This window comes from Xyrauchen texanus, chromosome 31 (assembly GCF_025860055.1).
Source record: "Xyrauchen texanus isolate HMW12.3.18 chromosome 31, RBS_HiC_50CHRs, whole genome shotgun sequence".
NCBI classification, from domain to species: domain Eukaryota; kingdom Metazoa; phylum Chordata; class Actinopteri; order Cypriniformes; family Catostomidae; genus Xyrauchen; species Xyrauchen texanus.
The window spans coordinates 4,561,334-4,579,239 of NC_068306.1; the positions used below are offsets into that span (position 1 = coordinate 4,561,334).

The window sequence follows — 17,906 nt, forward strand, 5'->3', positions numbered from 1 at the left end:
TGAAAATTTATGTTTATTATGTTCTTAGCAATATATACATATTTTTTAAATCTGAATAAAATTTTGTTTAAATTATTATTTTTAATTATTTAAATTTACTTCAAACTATATTTAAATGATATAGCATTTTATATTTTGTGGCAATGCAACAGGTGCAGTACCGCTACAGTCCGCTAGTGGCGCGCATGCGTCAGTGTTCTACCGGAAGTTGCGCGCTGCTTGTTCCAAACTTCCGTCAGGTTCTGTTCCTGGACAGCAGTGCGAAACCTCTCCACTTTAATCGGGGTTTTATTTTAGTTTTCTGTTTTTATCAGCATGAAAAAGACGCTGATGTGTCGTAGATGTGTCTCTGAGCGTTTCTGCGTGGTGTTTGGATGATCTAGAGTTGATCAGGTAAGAATGTGTGTTATTAAACTCTCTTTTCAGCGTTTTTAATGATGTTCCATTCATTTATGCATCTGTTCAGTTAAGTGTGTAAACGTGAACATTTATTCGGTGTTTGGCTGCATTTGTGATGGCCTGGTGAGTAGTGCGATGTTTGTTTACATCTGGAAGACGTGTTATTTTCGTATGTTTTTGGGACAGTTAGGATTATGAATATTTGAAAATCTGATCTTTTATTAGTAAACTCTTTAAATAAATCGGTCCACCTGTGAAAATGCTTCTATTTTGACATCTTTCATCATTTAATAATGTGAGTAAAATGGTTATGTTTATATTTTTATATTGGAGAAAGTAAAACACTTAAAGGAAGAGTACACCCAAAAATGAAAATTCTGTCATCATTTCCTCACCCCCATGCCATCCCAGAAGTGTGTGACTTTCTGTCTTCTGCTGAACACAAATTAGAAGAATATTTCAGCTCTGCACATACAATGCAAGTGAATGGTGACCAGAGCTTTGAAGCTCCAAAAAGCACATAAATGCAGCATAAAAGTAAGACTCCATAATACTCCAGTGGTTTAATCCATGTCTTCAGAAGATATATGACAGGTGTGAGTGAGAAAAATGATCAATATTTAAGTCCTTTTTTGGTACTATAAATTTCCACTTTCACATTCTTCTTCTGTTTATGGTGATTCAAATATTTCTTGCATATCACCCCCTACTGGGCAGGCAGAAGAATTTATAAAAAAAAAAAAAAAAAAAGGGACTTAAATATGGATCTGTGGTAATCAAAATTATGCTATTAATGGTGTTGATTGAGCTGAACTTGTATTAAACCTGGAATATTCCTTTTTAATAATGATTTTCTGTGTGTTGTAGATGATGGCCCCCTCTAAGATGAAGCTGCGTGTGAGGAAGAAAGACAGTAGTGGCAAATCTTCTCAGCGTTTATTGGCTAATGCTTCTCCAGACTCCAAATGCCCCATCTGTCTCGACGGCTTCAAAAACGTGGCATCGCTGGACCGCTGCCTGCACCGCTTCTGTTTCCACTGCATCCACGAGTGGTCTAAGAACAAAGCCGAATGTCCTCTTTGCAAGCAGCCATTCCACTCCATATTCCACTCCGTAAAAGGCGAAAATGATTTTAAGGAGTTTGTGCTACGGTCAGCGGAGAACGTAGCAGCTCCAAACGCCGCTGCAGTTGAACATGTGCTCCGCCCCCGAATGCTCCGAGGCAGAGCGAGGCGGAGCCACAGGTCACAACAGCCCGCCCCTTCCCCTACACTAGACGACGACGTGATGCTTGGCGGTTTTTCTGACGCGGCACCACTTACCATGAACCAAGACATGGAGCAAATGGTAATGCAACTGAGAGCACGCAGACGGGGGAGGGGCGAGGGTCGGAGCCTGAGGCGTTTGCGAGACCAGGATGTGGTGGCGTTCCGGCGCGCACTTTACAGGACTGGTGTACGTGTGCGGAACACAAGAGACGCGGGGAGGCAGAGGGACGTTTCGGCCGCGTACTTGCGACAGAACCCTGCGTGTTTGCACCGGCTGTTGCCATGGCTGCAGCGTGAGCTGACAGTGTTGTACGGTTCGCACGGCTCACTGGTGAACATCGTGCAGCACATCATTATGTCACGCATCACAAACTACAACATGGAGGACTCGGCCATCCGGGACGAGCTCCGCCCCTTCCTGCTGGCACGCACTGACCACTTCCTGCATGAGCTGGTGAGTTTTGCCCGCTCGACCCTCAGCATGGAGACATATGACCAGCAGGCCATCTACGATTGCCCCGCCCCCAGTTACGAGGAGGGAAGCAGCTCTGATGACTCTGTTATCGCCATCTCTGAGGTGAGACACACAAAAGAGAAACATTTATCTGTGTAAAATATTGTGAGTAAAAGATTTGTGAGATTTTCCGAAGATAAAACGAATGTTTTAAACTTAAAACCATATGACTTTAGTAAATAGCATGTTCCTGGTCTTGTTGTGTACGATTAATCTGTGAACATTATTCTAAAGAGAAAATGTTTCTCTTTGTTATCTTTTAAAATGTAAAAACTTGCTCCGCTTCTGTTTTTAGGATGGAAAATAATGTCAGTAAAAAACCAAATGGCTATTTAGTCATTGTTTTGGTTTTTTATCCCCTTTTCTCCCCAATTCCAGCTACTTAGCAGGTCCTCGTGGTGGTGCGGTTACTCGCCTCAATCCGGGTGGCGGAGGACGAGTCTCAGTTGCCTCCGCTTCTGAGATCGTCAATCGTCGCATCTTATCACGTGACTCATTGTGCATCCGCGGAGACTCACAGCATGTGGAGACTCATGCTACTCTCCACGATCCACACACAACTCACCACACGCCCCATTGAGAGAACCACTAATCACCACCACGAGGAGGTTACCCCATGTGACTCTACCCTCCCTAGCAACCGACCCAATTTGGTTGCCCCATTTGACTCTACCCTCCCTAGCAACCGACCCAATTTGGTTGCCCCATGTGACTCTACCCTCCCTAGCAACCGCGCCAATTTGGTTGCCCCATGTGACTCTACCCTCCCTAGCAACCGACCCAATTTGGGTGCCCCATGTGACTCTACCCTCCCTAGCAACTGACCCAATTTGGTTACCCCATGTGACTCTACCCTCCCTAGCAACCGGGCCAATTTATTTACCCCATGTGACTCTACCCTCCCTAGCAACCGGCCCAATTTGGTTGCCCCATGTGACTCTACCCTCCCTAGCAACCGTGCCAATTTGGTTGCTAAGGAGACCAGGCTGGAGTCACTCAGCATGCCCTGAATTCAAACTCGCAACTCTAGGGGTGATAGTACCCAGGACCCCTTCATTTCAGCCTTTCTAAAATCTTGTCAATAGTTAACATTAATTTAATGGCACTTAAGGCCAAAAGCTGAGTGCTTGACCATGTGTGTGAGACGAAACAACACATGAAAAAAAACCACGTCTCCAACTATATATCTTGTAAATAATAGTGAAAACCTCATCTGATGAAATATTTCTGTATAAACTCCCTCATGTGGTGTCTATATTGGCTACTAAAATCTTTTCTACCACCTTAGTTATCAGGATCAGCAAAATCAATTCCTGATGGATAAAATCAAGTGCCACCCCTTATATTTTATCATGTTGAATATCCTGTTTCACTTGGAAATACATCACATTAGGAGGTAAAATGCTCACTCTTTGTCTTTCCTTTCCTAGGATGATGATGATAATAATGATAGTGAGGACAATGTCATGGAGAATCCATCTTTTGTCCAGGGACTTCCCTCTGTTCCCACAGCAAGCGGCATGGAAAGTTTACTGAGCCAGTCTATGTGGGATGACGAAACTCCTGGTCCCTCCTACACAACCCTCCTCCCCTCATCCAGCCAATCACAGGATGAAGGGTTGGAGCCAGGCTCAAGCACAGCCCTAGCCCTGAGTGCCCTGGAAATGACTGCCCCTTCAGTGAGTGCAACTGTCTCAGCAGGACCAGGTGAAGATGATGAGGAAGAGTGCCTGATTGTGGGATATGTGAAGCCCATGGCTGAACGGACACCTGAGCTTGTTCAGCTCTCATCTGATTCGTCTGAAGATGAGCCAGAGGCAGCAGCTATGGTTGCGATGGCAACAGTAATGAAACCAGAGACATCCCAGGTGCTGGCTCCATCACAGTCCCATGAGGACCTGCTTAGCCCTGACTCCTCTCCAGGCCTCGCGCCATCATGCAGTCCCAACCATATACACTCAGACTCGCACATCAAGGAAAAAGTCATCCAAAGTTGCTCCCCATCAAACCCTTGGCATCATACGCATAGCCACCAATATCTGTCCAAGGAGAGTTCGCGCTCCCATTCACACCAAAATCAAGAATGTTCTGGGTTCAGCAGTCATAGGACACGCAGGGACCACTCACATCGGTGGACAGACAGCAAGGAGAGGGATGAGAGTTTGGAACGGCTGCAGCACGCAAGCAATCAAGAGCGCTCGCCAAGTCAAGTGCATTCGCACCGGAGCTGGTCCAGCCAGAGTCCATCGGTGTCCTTTTTGAGTGGCAGCGATTGCTCGCCCTCTGGAAACAGCACCAGCAGTGACAGGAGCCCGGAGCACTCTCGACATGTGAGAGACAGATACTCGCAATCTCCTTCGTACTGGGAGAAAGAGCGCAGGAGGACAAGAGCAAGAGAAAAGACGACCAGGTCTCCTGATTTGGACTCGTTTCTTGGTTCCCACCATCACCACAGTCGCTCTCACGAGTCGCAGCGTTGTCATAAACGTCGCAGACGGTCCGTCAGCAGCAGCAGTGACGACTTGCACTTAGAAAGATCCCACCTGGACAAACCCAGTGGCAAACGCAAGTACAAAACCCGCCACTTGGAGCGAGCTGCCCAGCGGCAGCACAAGAAGGGAACTAAATCCAAGGAAAAACGGCCTGGACACAGAGAACAACTGCGCAGCCGTGAGCAGCCACAAAGTCGGAGCCCAAGTGTGGAGATTATCTATGAACGAAGTGCGCCTGACATGCAGTGGTACCAGCAAAGGAAGCGTAAGCACCGAAAGAAGAGGAGGGAGCAGTGGTCACCCACTGTGATCACTATTGACAGTGACAGCGATCGTACCATTGACTGTCTGGACCGTGTCAAGGATGTTATAGACCAAACCACAGCAGGAGGTGATGATGAGCTGAGGGAAGATATGTTGCAGAACAATATTGGTGTGACTTTGCCCTCTACGAGTATTTCTCTAGAGTCCTCAAGCTCAGTAAGCCATAGTGATTCTCCTGACCATTCACTAAACCTGGATGACTGTGTGGTGGATGTAGTTGATCATAACAGTTCCGATGCTCTTGATTGCACCCAGAATACGGACACAAAAGTTTTTAGCCCTCAAAGGGACCAATCAGACGTAAGAGGAGAGGGCTTGGAAAACAAGGATGAACAAGAGACGGAGGCCAACACGGCTAGCTAGAACTCATACTAACGTACTTGTTACAGACAGTAATTATGCTTGTCTGAATGCCTAGCCAGAAATGTGTGTTGTTTTTTGAAAGACTCAATCAGAGACTGCTTAAGAAACATTTGCAATGTTATTATTATTGTTAATACTGTATTTATAGGTACAGTATAGTTTGTTTTCCTATGACTCGAACCTGGTGCTGACTTGCCATGCCAACTGCTCAAAAACCCAACAGTCTTGTCTAGATGGTAACACTGAAGCTGCAAACTCATGCTAGACTTCCCATCCTTGAGGCCAAAGAATACTTTGGGTTTCTACGTGCTGGTATGTCTCGCGGACACAATGCATGTGACGTGGCGTAGATTCCGGGGGGGGGGGGGGGATTTGATTATTTGATTCCCAATAATCAAAACAAGCAAGTACAACCCCCCCATTATTTCAATGGAACCATGATCAATGGAAATACCTAAATGCTTCCTGTGTCGCTGTGAAAAGAGTATACTTTAAAGGCATATTAACATTAAAGTATACCCTAGCCTTGAGGGGTCATTCATACAGGACATGCTACTGCGTTCTGTCAGCTCTTAGTAGTTTTTCAATACATGCATGTGCCAGATTACATCAAGGCTCACTATTATTATTATTCCTCATCAATATACCTCATCTGGTAAAATGCAGATGAGCTCAAAAGTTTACATCCCCTTGTTGAATTGGTAATATATGTACCATTTTTAAAGAAAACATGAGTGAGCGGGCAAAACACATTTCTAGATTTCTTATGGGATTCATATTCACATGTAGGTTACAACAGAATGGCACAATCATAAAACAAAACATGGCAACAAAGAAAAAAATTAAATGCCCCCTGTTCAAAAGTCTGCATCCCCTTAGATCTTAATACTGTGCATTGCCCCATTTAGCATCAATGACAGCGTGCAATCTTTTGTAATGGTTGTCTTTGAGGCCCCACATTCTCGCCCATTCGTCTTGGCAAAGTGCCTCCAGGTCAAGCCAAGTCTTTGGTGGTCTTACATGAATGGCACGTTTGAGATCTCCCCAGAGTGGCTTGATGATATTAAGGTCAGGAGACTGTGATGGCCTCTCCAGATCCTTCTTTCTGCCGTAACCACTGGAGGGTCAACTTGGCCTTGAGCTCAGGGTCATTGGCGTGCTGGAAAGTCCAAGAGCGTCCCATGCGCAGCTTTCGTGCAGAAGAATGCAAACTGTCTGCCAGTATTTTCTGATAACATGCAGCATTCACCTTGCCATCAATTTTCACAAGATTCCCCGTGCCTTTAGAGCCCCCCCCCCAAAACATCAGTGAGGCACCACCATGCTTCACAGTGGGGATGGGATTCTTTTCACTACAGGCCTTGTTGACCCCTCTCCAAACATGGCGCTTATGATTGTGACCGGGTGGCGGAGGACGCATCTCGTGTGCCAGAAGCAGAGCCATGTCAAGCTGTTGTTGGGCATATTGTACCCGTTGGCGCAGTAAAGGCTTCTTTCTGGGAGCTCGACCATGCAGCTCATTTATGTTCAAGTATTGTCCTGTTGTGCTCCTGGAAACAACCACACCGTCTTTCTCCAGAGCAGCCTGTGTTTCTCCTGAGGTTACCTGTGGGGTTTATCTTTGTATCCCGAACAAAACTTCTGGCAGTCGTGGCTGAAATCTTTCTTGGTCGTCCTGACCTTGGCTTGGTATCAAGAGATCCCACTTCTTAATAAGCGATTGAACAGTTCTGAATGGCATTTTCAAGCCTTCGGACCTTGTTACGCAACTGTCTTTTGACAGTTCTTTTCTGCTCCCCATGGCTCCGAATCTTGCCTGCTCATTGACTGTTTATACACGGACACTAATTGCCATTTAAAAAGCCACGGGTGTGGGAAATGAACCTTTAATTGCCATTTAAACCTGTGTGTGTCACCTTGTGTGTCTCTAACAAGGTCAATCATTCAAGGGTGTGTAAACTTTTGATCAGGGCCATTTGGGTGATTTCTGTTCTCATTATGATTTAAAAAGGAGCCAAACAACTATGTGATAATAAATGGCTTCATATGATCACTATCCTTAAATAAATCCTTGCATGATCAGTCATATTTTCAAAATCAATGCCAGAGTGTGCAAACTTTTGAGCACAACTGTATATCTACTGTTTTTGAACACAAGAGTCCTGTGAGAACAGCCCCTAACCTTTGGGCAGCAGCAAATGCGCTCCTGCGAGAGTTTCGCCATCATGAGCGTTACCATCTAGACATTCCCTGGAACAACCCCGCTGAACTTCTGGGAGAATTGTGTCTGTTATACTCAGGGAACAGGTGAACTGCACCTCCAGCCTCTGTTACGCTGTATGTGTGCTTGTGTATGAGGTGCCGAGACCCTGGAGATATTGTTCACTGGTCATGTCTACTGAACACAAGCTGTCATGTCATCAATCTGTCAATAAACTCATAGAAGTTCCTCCATGTGTCTCAAACTGATTTTAATGATATGAGCTGTAGAGTGAGTTCCTTTGCCACCTTGGTGAACATGATCATGACCCGTACACCCTTTCCTCACAGTTACGACAGATTCACCCCACCTCTTCAGGGGCGTTCACACTGAGCTGCAGCGGCAAATTGTTTTTCTAGAGAATAATTCGATGCTTTTCGTTAAATAAAAAATTTGGCATATAGTGACAATACTTTCCAGAGTCGAGATGACCGTCACCTGAGTGGGTAGATGACATGATGGTCCGAGGTTAGTTACATTGATATCATGATATCATTAACTACTTTGAGTTGTTATGAAAGCCAACGACTGCACAACTTGAGCCTGAACTTAATTTTGCTCCAACTAACACTTAAAATGGTTGTTCTGTGTATCTCAGCGAGTATTGCCGCTGACTTTCACACCTGGAGTCGTGAGTTTGAATCCAGGGTGTGCTGAGTGACTCCAGATGGGTCTCCTTAGCAACCAAATTGGGCCGGTTGCTAGGGAGGGTAGAGTCACGTGGGGTAACCTCCTCATGGTCACTATAATGTGGTTCTCGCTCTCGGTGGGGCGTGTGGTGAGTGACTCCAGTCAGGTCTCCTTAGCAACCAAATTGGGCCGGTTGCTAGGGAGGGTAGAGTCACATGGGGTAACCTCCTCATGGTCACTATAATGTGCTTCTCGCTCTCGGTGGGGCGTGTGGTGAGTGACTCCAGTCAGGTCTCCTTAGCAACCAAATTGGGCCGGTTGCTAGGGAGGGTAGAGTCACATGGGGTAACCTCCTCATGGTCACTATAATGTGGTTCTCGCTCTCGGTGGGGCGTGTGGTGAGTGACTCCAGTCAGGTCTCCTTAGCAACCAAATTGGGCCGGTTGCTAGGGAGGGTAGAGTCACATGGGGTAACCTCCTCATGGTCACTATAATGTGGTTCTCGCTCTTGGTGGGGCGTGTGGTGAGTGACTCCAGTCAGGTCTCCTTAGCAACCAAATTGGGCCGGTTGCTAGGGAGGGTTGAGCCACATGGGGTAACCTCCTCATGGTCACTATAATGTGGTTCTCGCTCTCGGTGGGGCGTGTGGTGAGTTGTACGTGGATGCCACGGAGAATAGCGTGAAGCCTCTCCACGGTAACGCACTCAACAAGTCACGTGATAAGATGCGCGGATTGACAGTCTCAGACGCGGAGGCAACTGAGATTCTGAGGACTTAGAGCGCATTGGGAATTGGCCGTTACAAATTGGGGAGAAAAAAATGGTTCTCCATCTGGATTGCGTGTTTCATTATTTCATTAGTGGCAATCAGAATCATCAGTGCCCAGTTGTTGCTTATTTACAATGGTCTGTTAAAAGCCCAGAGTTACTACAGTTGTTTATTTATTCCGGGATCAATTAAAGTTAAGCTCAATTGACATGCATAATGTTGATTACAACACAAATAATTTTGACTTGTCCCTTTTCTTAAAAAAAGAAGCAAAAATCTGTTACAGTGAGTCATGTACAATGGAAGTAAATGGGGACAGTCCATAAATGTTCAAATACTCTGTAATCAAAAGTATAGCCGCCAGATTTAAACAATATGTGTGTTAACATGATTTTAGTACAATAAAATGCGTACAAACCACAAACTTCAACGTTTGAGTGGAATTTTGACCTTCAGGGCAAAAATGTCCCCATTGAAACCCATTAGAGCTGCAATATTTGATCCCAGTGCCATTAAAGCATAAAATCATGAATTATGTGATATTATTCTTTCATTCTGGAGTCCTGACTTCAACGTTTACATTCTTTATAATTTCCACCAGATGGCGCCATTTCCCTCATGTTTATCCTGTGGAGCAAATACAAACTTTTCCCCTATTCACTGTTTACTTATAGTGTGTGTGAGTGTGTGTGTTTGTGTGTGTGTGTGTGTGTGTCTGTGTGTGTGTAAAAAAACAACAGTGGCATTATATAAACAAACGGGCATTTAAAGGGTTAAAATCCTGAAAATGAATGAATATTTGGTAGTGATGATCAGGACTGATGTTGGTTAAAATGAAAATAATATGAATATATAATATCTTTATGGCAGTTTTCTGACGTGGACATGTTTGTCCTGTAAGTTCCTCTGAGTGATTGTTTTTAATGGCTGCACAGTTCCTCACTGTAACCTCTTATGTGTCTTTCTTTTTAAGGAGGGATGATTTGAAATATTTATTTAATGGTGTAAATCAACATAATGCCATAAATCCTGTCGATTGAGCTCGAACCACAAATATTTCTTTGATATTGTTATTGTAGATTTCTGTAATTATATTTAATTCTGTTATATTCCACTTTCTATGTGAGTGTTGGGGATTTGGGGGTTTAGTCGGAAAGGTGACACTTTATTTCAGCAAAAGGTAAGTTATTAATTCTTGTGAGGGTGTCCAGACAATAATATTCACAGCATTTTAAGATAAAAAAAAAACGCATGATTGAGCAGAACAAACCTAGGGAGCTGCCTACATAGTCCGCATTGAATGTTGTCCAGGTAGGCAGCTCCGTCTTTGTTTGGGATCGCTTTCGTTTCCTCGTAACTTTACTTTCATTTTCGTTTATTGATTAGCTGCTTTAAAAGGTTAAGAGTCCGTTTATTGGCCCGTCACCATCACCACCACCATCATCATCATCATCGTGTGCTGAATCTCTGTAGAAATGTACGAGCTGGAAAAGGAGAATTTACGTCGCTCGAGTAAATACATCACTAAGATTTTACGACCGTCATTTATTAAAACCTTCATGACGGAATACCTGGATCAAGGTAAGGCACATGTTATCCTAACGATCCTCTAAGTACACAAGTGTGTGTACTGGATATCTTAGTCTTGTTGGATATATGTGTGTTTATTAGGAACTCAATTTGGCGGAGTATATTGAGTTTTACAATTCTATAAGATTTCCATATTTCTCTTAAAGGCGCAGTAAGCTATTTTTTTTTTCTTCCCAGAACGGTATGCAGAACATGTTCATTCTCCTTAAAAGATATTACTGAAATAAGTGTCCTGAGATAAGTCTCCGGCCTTTGTGAATGCAAAAGACTGGAAAAGCTAACAAAACCGCAGGCCGCTAACGTTCTTTGATCAGCCAATCAGAAGATAATGATGTGCTTTCTGACTGTCATAGTGTATCTCTGAGATATCTGTTTAAGAGTGTTTCATACACCTCTGACGGTCTCAATAATGTTTTTGGAGGGCGGGTTTTGGAAATTGGGGGTGTATCCAATTCAACGGCTCAGTCTTGTGGAAGTTCCAGAATGGCTAAAAATCGCTATCAGCACCTTTAATGTTCTGTGGGGGGACATTCCACCTGCTTCAGTCATTAAGCAACAAATACAGATCCTATTTTGTATGTTCTCTTGGCACAGAGGTGGTGGAAATAATTCTCTCAATGGAGTTGACATCATCTGTGACCAAAGCAACTGAAATGTTGTTGGACAAGATATGTGAGTTAGAGGAAGTGGGCTGGTTTCAGGCCTTTCTGGACATCCTTCATGCCTCAGGTGAGTTTATTAACACATGTCGTGTGGACCCTTTTTTACATTTCTGGGGCAGGTGTGATGGGGTGAGCAAGAGACCGACACAGTGGGTGTGGCGTCAGGCCTTGGAGAGGAGATTATTTTTTGAATAATAATAAACATAAAATGTTCAAAAAGGGGAATATAACATGTCCATAGAGCGGGAGCGGGTCCATTAGCACATCTTATTCTGCCGATACCCTCCCCTCTCTGCTTCGGGACCTATGAGGACACCAGTGTTTACAGACAAGGAGATAGGAGCCCACTCCGTGAGGAGAGGCAGTGGTGAGGCTGTTAACACACATATTGTTTAAATCATGTAATGTGGCTCAGGTGCTCATCATCTGCTGCCAAACAATGCTTATTAATTTGCACCTCTCCTACCCACTCCCATTACGAGCCTGGTTGAAGAAGAGGCCATTCCCATGCCCCAACGGCATCTCCTCTCACACTTCTGCCCATAACATTGGGGTCAAGAGCCGGAGATGCATCCTGTCCACCCGGGAATGCTTCTTTCTCAGCCAGGCCCTGTGGTTAGAGTGGGCATGTAGGGGATACCTCTCCGGAGCCACTTTCATCCTGGCGGGAGTGAACAGAGTAACACAGGTTAAACATAACAGGCTCAACCAGCCACAGGATAAATTCTTATTAAGTGCCACTTACCCTTTTGGTGGTTGGGAGGCTGTGCATTCTCTATGCTGGTTTTCCATCTATCCAGCGAATGAGAGGGCAAGTGACATCACTCTAGGTGCCCAACTGTGCCATCTGTGGTGGGGTGAGCAAGAGACTGGCACAGTGGATGTGGCATCAAACCTCAGAGAGTTTGTTTTTAATTAATAATAAACAAAAACTATATTTTAAAAAGGGGAAAATAACGTGTCCAATTAAAGGGGGGATCTGGCATCCTTGTGGTGCAACGGAGCTCATTGTAGAAAAGGTGAATGTCCAAAGGAATGGTTCCGGACATGGGGGGGTTCGGCGGTCACACTTGCTTCCCTCGTAGGTTTCAGGGCACGAGGGGTGGTGGTCTTCCCAGGGGAAGGGCGGCATGGCTTCCTGGCCCGTCGACCACGACGCTTGCTGGTTCCAGGTGAGCGGGTCCGGCGGCACATCTAATTCGGCCGGTGCCCTCCACGCTCTGCTACTGGACCTGTGAACCTACATGGAGATAGAAGCCAGTTCCCTGAGGAGAGGCGCACTCTGCATTTTAAAGGCAGACTTTCCAAAAGAGGAAAAAGTAGAAAGTGGAAGATTTTGAAAATCTGAAGAGAGCAAGAGGTTTTAAGTACTCTGTTTACAATGTGTCTAACAACACACCTAACCATGTTAAAATCAGTGTAAAGCATCCATAAGCATATACTGTATACTTGCTTAATAACTTTGGAACTTGTATACGTTTTAGCTTGAAATACATTTAAAAAAAAGTTTCTTGAAACATACAATTGTGTCTGTAGACTACCATGGTCTGTATGCAGCCATTAAGGACTGGAACTTCTGTGAGTTGGAAGAGCTTCAGGAACACAGGAAGCTTCTGAAGCTTATCGCATCATCCATCACCAAACATATGAAGCCCAGTGAGCTGCTCACACACATGAGCGACTGTCTGAAACAGAGAGAATGCGAGGAGATCCGAGCTGTGAGTCCAGAGCCAAACATCTCTTACTTTTGTGTACAGGAATGCAGACTAAATGAGTTTGTGTGTGTGTTTTCTACAGATGGAAACCCTGCGTGGTTGTATAGCTGCCAGTGAGAAACTAGTGGAGAGCCTTGTACGTTCTGATCAACCAAACTGGTTTAAAGTGCTGAAGATTGCTCTGGATGCATGCAGATTAGACCAGGCATTAGAACTGCTGGAATTAAGTAATTCTGTTAGATTCTTTTTCATTCATCCATCCATTTATTTATCTAACATCTCCTAAATATCCATCCATTTGTCCGTTTTTCTCAAGTATCTTCCATCCATCCAATTCTCAATATCAATCCATCCTTCCAGCCATCCATTTATCAATCTAGTATATATCCATCCAACCAATTCTCAAAATCCATCCAATTCTCATTGTCCATCCATCCAACCAATTCTCAAAATCCATCCAATTCTCAATGTCCATCCAACCAATTCTCAACATCCATCCAATTCTCAATGTCCATCCATCCAACCAATTCTCAAAATCCATCCATCCATCCATCCATCCAATTCTCAATGTCCATCCATCCAATTCTCAAAATCCATCCAATTCTCATTGTCCATCCATCCAACCAATTCTCAAAATCCATCCATCCATCCAATTCTCAATGTCCATCCATCCAATTCTCAATGTCCATCCATCCAACCAATTCTCAAAATCCATCCATCCATCCAATTCTCAATGTCCATCCAACCAATTCTCAAAATCCATCCAATTCTCAATATCAATCCATCCTTCCAGCCATCCATTTATCAATCTAGTATATATCCACTCATCCATCTAATTCTCAATTATCCATCCAACCAATTCTCAATATCCAACCAACCAATTCTCAAAATCCATCCAATTCTCAATGTCCATCCATCCAATTCTCAAAATCCATCCATCCAACCAATTCTCAAAATCCATCCATCCATCCAATTCTCAATGTCCATCATCCAATTCTCAAAATCCATCCATCCAACCAATTCTCAAAATCCATCCATCCATCCAATTCTCAATGTCCATCCATCCATCCATCCATCCGTCCAATTCTCAATGTCCATCCATCCAATTCTCAAAATCCATCCATCCAAACAATTCTCAAAATCCATCCATCCATCCAATTCTCAATGTCCATCCATCCATCCCATTCTCAATGTCCATCCAACCAATTCTCAAAATCCATCCAACCAATTCTCAAAATCCATCCATCCAATTCTCAAAATCCATCCATCCAATTCTCAAAATCCATCCATCCAATTCTCAATGTCCATCCATCGAATTCTCAAAATCCATCCATCCATCCAATTCTCAATGTCCATCCATCGAATTCTCAAAATCCATCCATCCAACCAATTCTCAATATCTATCCATCCATCCAACCAATTCTCAATATCTATCCATCCATCCAACCAATTCTCAAAATCCATCCATCCAATTCTCAATATTCATCCATCCATCCATCCAATTCTCAATATCCATCCATCCATCCATCCAACCAATTCTCAAAATCCATCCATCCAATTCTCAATATCCATCCATCCACCCATCCAACCAATTCTCAATACCCATCCATCCAATCCTCAATATCCATCCATTTATCCTTCCAACCTCAATAACCAACCGTCCTTTTGTAGTGTTAAAATTTACACCTCCTCACATGTGTCATAAGCTCATAGCTGATTGGCCAATCAGTTTACTCTGCTGATGTTTTTTTTGTAGATGGAGGTGATACGGATATGAAAGATGCTGCATGTGATGGAGAATCAGAAACCAAGATGTCAGTGTGTTTTGAGTACAGAGAGGAGGGTGAGAGTGAAGATACTCTACTGAATAGCGCCAACAACATCAGTTTAACAGAGATGCCCAGTGGGTCAACAGGTATCGCACCCAACCTCAAAATAATCACACCTGATACCTAAAAGATCTTCATGTTCCTCAGCTACTGGAATGTGATCTTTGACCTCTGTGCAGGTGTTGGTGAATGTGAGCACTCAGGTGAGAGGAAGCTCAGAGAGTATCAGAAGGAACTGACCACCGCTGCTGTGGAAGGACGCAACACCATCATCTGTGCTCCTACAGGTGCTTCACACCACTGAAACAGCAAAAAGATACTTTCACACATGAACAACTGTAAATTGCAATAAAATTGTCAGATTAAATTTGTGATGTACCAGAGTTGTAGTTTAGATCTGATGGTCTTGGTCTGAAGACCTGTCAAGACCATGTGAATTTGGCCTTAAAGTCAGACTGTGGTTCACTACTCAAAGTCTTGTTCTACATCACCATCTGTTGCCAGTGTAATAAAGTTGATCATTTTTCTCTAGGATGTGGGAAAACTATTGTTGCCTTGGCAATCTGTGAAAATCACCTGCAGCAGTTTCCCGGGGCAAAGGTTGTGTTCTTGGCAACCAAGGTCGACGTCTATGAACAGCAGTATAAACTTTTTAAGGAACACTTTTCCTGCAAGGACCCCAGTATCAGGTACAAACTCTCTCACGCACACATGCATGACAGTCTAAATCTAGACCCTTTCTGAAGTGTGCTTTGTGTTGCAGGGTGACTGGTATGTGTGGTGAAATGGAGTATCTGTCTGTGCGTATGCTTTTGGAGAATCATGATATTGTGGTGTTGACGGCTCAGATCCTGGTGAATGCTCTTAATAGCGGCGAGGTGTCGTCTCTTGAGCTGCTGTCACTCATTCTGCTGGATGAGTGTCATAACACGACCGGAAAACACCCGTATAACAACATCATGACCCGTTACCTGGATACCAAACTCACCACCAACACACACTCACTGCCACAGGTACCACACAGTTGTTCGGTTTGATTCTAATCTATTCTATTCTATTATAGTCTATTCTACTGTTCTATTCTGCAGCATTCTATTTTGATCAATTCTACTATTCTATTCTTGTCTCTTCTACACTTCTGTTCTGCTGTTCTTTTGCCTATTCTTGTCTCCTTTGTCCTATTCTATTCTTGTTTGCGCCGTTTTGTTTGCCTCTATTCTATTCAATCTATTCTACTATTCTATTTTATTCTATTCTGTTCTATTCTATTCTACTGCTCCGTTCGGCTCTCTTCTATTCTTGTCTACAGTATTCTAGTCTGCTCAGCTTTATTCTATTCTAGTCTATTTTAATGTTCTGTTCTGGTCAGGTCTATTCTTGTCTATTCTATTATCCTCTATTCTATTCTGTTCTGTTCTATTGCAATTCTATTATATTTTAATGTTCTTTTCTATTCTGGTCAGGTCTATTCTTGTCTATTCTATTATGCTCTATTCTATTGCAATTCTAGTCTATTTTAATGTTCTTTTCTGTTCTATTCTGGTCAGGTCTATTCTTTTCTATTCTATTATGCTCTATTCTATTCTGTTCTATTCTATTGAAATTCTAGTCTAGTCTATTTAAATGTTCTATTCTTGCCTATTCTATTTTTCTCAGTTCTGTCCTAATATTCTACTTTTATTATTTTATTCTATTGTTTTATTCTATCTGTTATATCATTCTGTTCTTGTATATTCTAGTCTGCTCTAGAATAGACAAGAATATTCTATAATATTCTTCTATTCTATTCTGGTCTGTTCTATTCTGCTATTTTAGACTGCTCTGTTTTGTTATTTTCTAGTCTGTTTTACTATTCTATTCTGCTCCACCCTGTTGATTTTGTTCTGTTTTATTACTAGTAAATTGATTGATTCATAAGCTCTCTCTCTCTCCGTCAGATTGTGGGTCTGACAGCGTCGGTTGGCATCGGTTGATTCAAGAATCTGCTGGAGGCAGAAAACAATATCTTACAGCTGTGTGCTAACCTGGATGCCAGGGTCATCACCACCGTTACCCATCACCTGGACGAGCTCCGGACATATGTGCACACACCTCAGAAAGGTCAGAATTTACACACAAACATCTACATGCACCATTGAAAAAGGTTGTACACACTCTTTACCCAATAAAGAGTTTTCCTATGTTTTTTTTAAATAGTATAATATTGTGTATGGCACACATCTGTCAAAGCCATCTATGTGTTTCTGTGTGCCAGAGTTTTTTGAGGTTCCTCAGCGCACATCTGATCCCTTCATCAGGATAATCTGCAACATCATGAGGAATATCGAACAGCTTGCACAGACGGTCTACAATATCGGTACACAACTCTCACCTGTCTATACATATACTGCTCTCGCACATACACACACTAACACACACACATCTGTCTGGCAGAGAGCCTGTCTCACATTCAGAACCGTGAGTGTGGATCTCAGAGTTACGAGCAGTGGATCGTGTCTGTTCAGAAACGCTGCAGAGTTCTTCAGATGAGAAATGAAGAGGAGGAGAGGAGGATCTGCAGAGCGCTCTACAACTACACTGAACACCTGAGGGTGAGACAGACAGACAGACAGACAGATAGATAGATAGATAGATAGACATATAGACAGACAGATAGACATACAGAAAGACAGATAGATAGATGGATGGATGGATGGACAGACAGACAGTAAGACAGATAGATAGATAGATAGATAGATAGATAGATAGATAGATAGATAGATAGATAGATAGATAGATGGACAGACAGACAGAAAGACAGACAGATAGATAGATAGATAGATAGACAGATAGACAGACAGATAGATAGACAGATGGACAGATAGATAGATGGACAGACATACAGACAGATAGATAGATAGATAGACAGACAGACAGACAGATGGACAGACAGACAGATAGATAGATATAAATAGATAGATAGATAAATAGATATAAATAGACAGACAGACAGATAGATAGATAGATAGATAGATAGATAGATAGATAGATAGATATAAATAGACAGACAGACAGATGATAGATAGATAGATAGATAGACAGACGGACAGAC

General features: G+C 43.2%; 2 protein-coding genes across 5 annotated transcripts in view; both read left to right on the forward strand.

The window, feature by feature from the left end:
• The first annotated feature begins 244 nt into the window (after window positions 1-244).
• LOC127625093 (E3 ubiquitin-protein ligase Topors-like) lies at window positions 245-9,432 on the forward strand. Of its 4 annotated transcripts, none has more exons than XR_007968258.1 (4): window positions 245-393; window positions 1,267-2,244; window positions 3,612-8,541; window positions 8,667-9,432. XR_007968258.1 is itself a non-coding variant. In XM_052100160.1 (3 exons), the coding sequence occupies exons 2-3, from the start codon at window positions 1,267-1,269 to the stop codon at window positions 5,358-5,360; spliced, it is 2,727 nt and encodes a 908-aa protein (XP_051956120.1). In that variant the 5' UTR covers window positions 245-393; the 3' UTR covers window positions 5,361-9,432. The 4 variants fall into 4 exon arrangements, 1 of the variants encoding a protein (XP_051956120.1); XR_007968257.1 differs by having other exon boundaries at window positions 3,612-8,291; window positions 8,417-9,432; XR_007968259.1 differs by having other exon boundaries at window positions 3,612-8,291; window positions 8,542-9,432.
• A 987-nt stretch (window positions 9,433-10,419) lies between these two features.
• Window positions 10,420-17,906, forward strand: part of LOC127625532 (antiviral innate immune response receptor RIG-I-like) — a 23,059-nt gene continuing 15,572 nt past the window's right edge. The window contains 11 exon segments of the mRNA XM_052100848.1: window positions 10,420-10,600; window positions 11,204-11,338; window positions 12,808-12,989; window positions 13,069-13,213; window positions 14,743-14,901; window positions 14,995-15,102; window positions 15,348-15,504; window positions 15,579-15,828; window positions 16,753-16,915; window positions 17,070-17,171; window positions 17,249-17,406. Coding sequence (XP_051956808.1) covers window positions 10,495-10,600; window positions 11,204-11,338; window positions 12,808-12,989; window positions 13,069-13,213; window positions 14,743-14,901; window positions 14,995-15,102; window positions 15,348-15,504; window positions 15,579-15,828; window positions 16,753-16,915; window positions 17,070-17,171; window positions 17,249-17,406 — 1,665 coding nt within the window. The 5' untranslated portion in view covers window positions 10,420-10,494.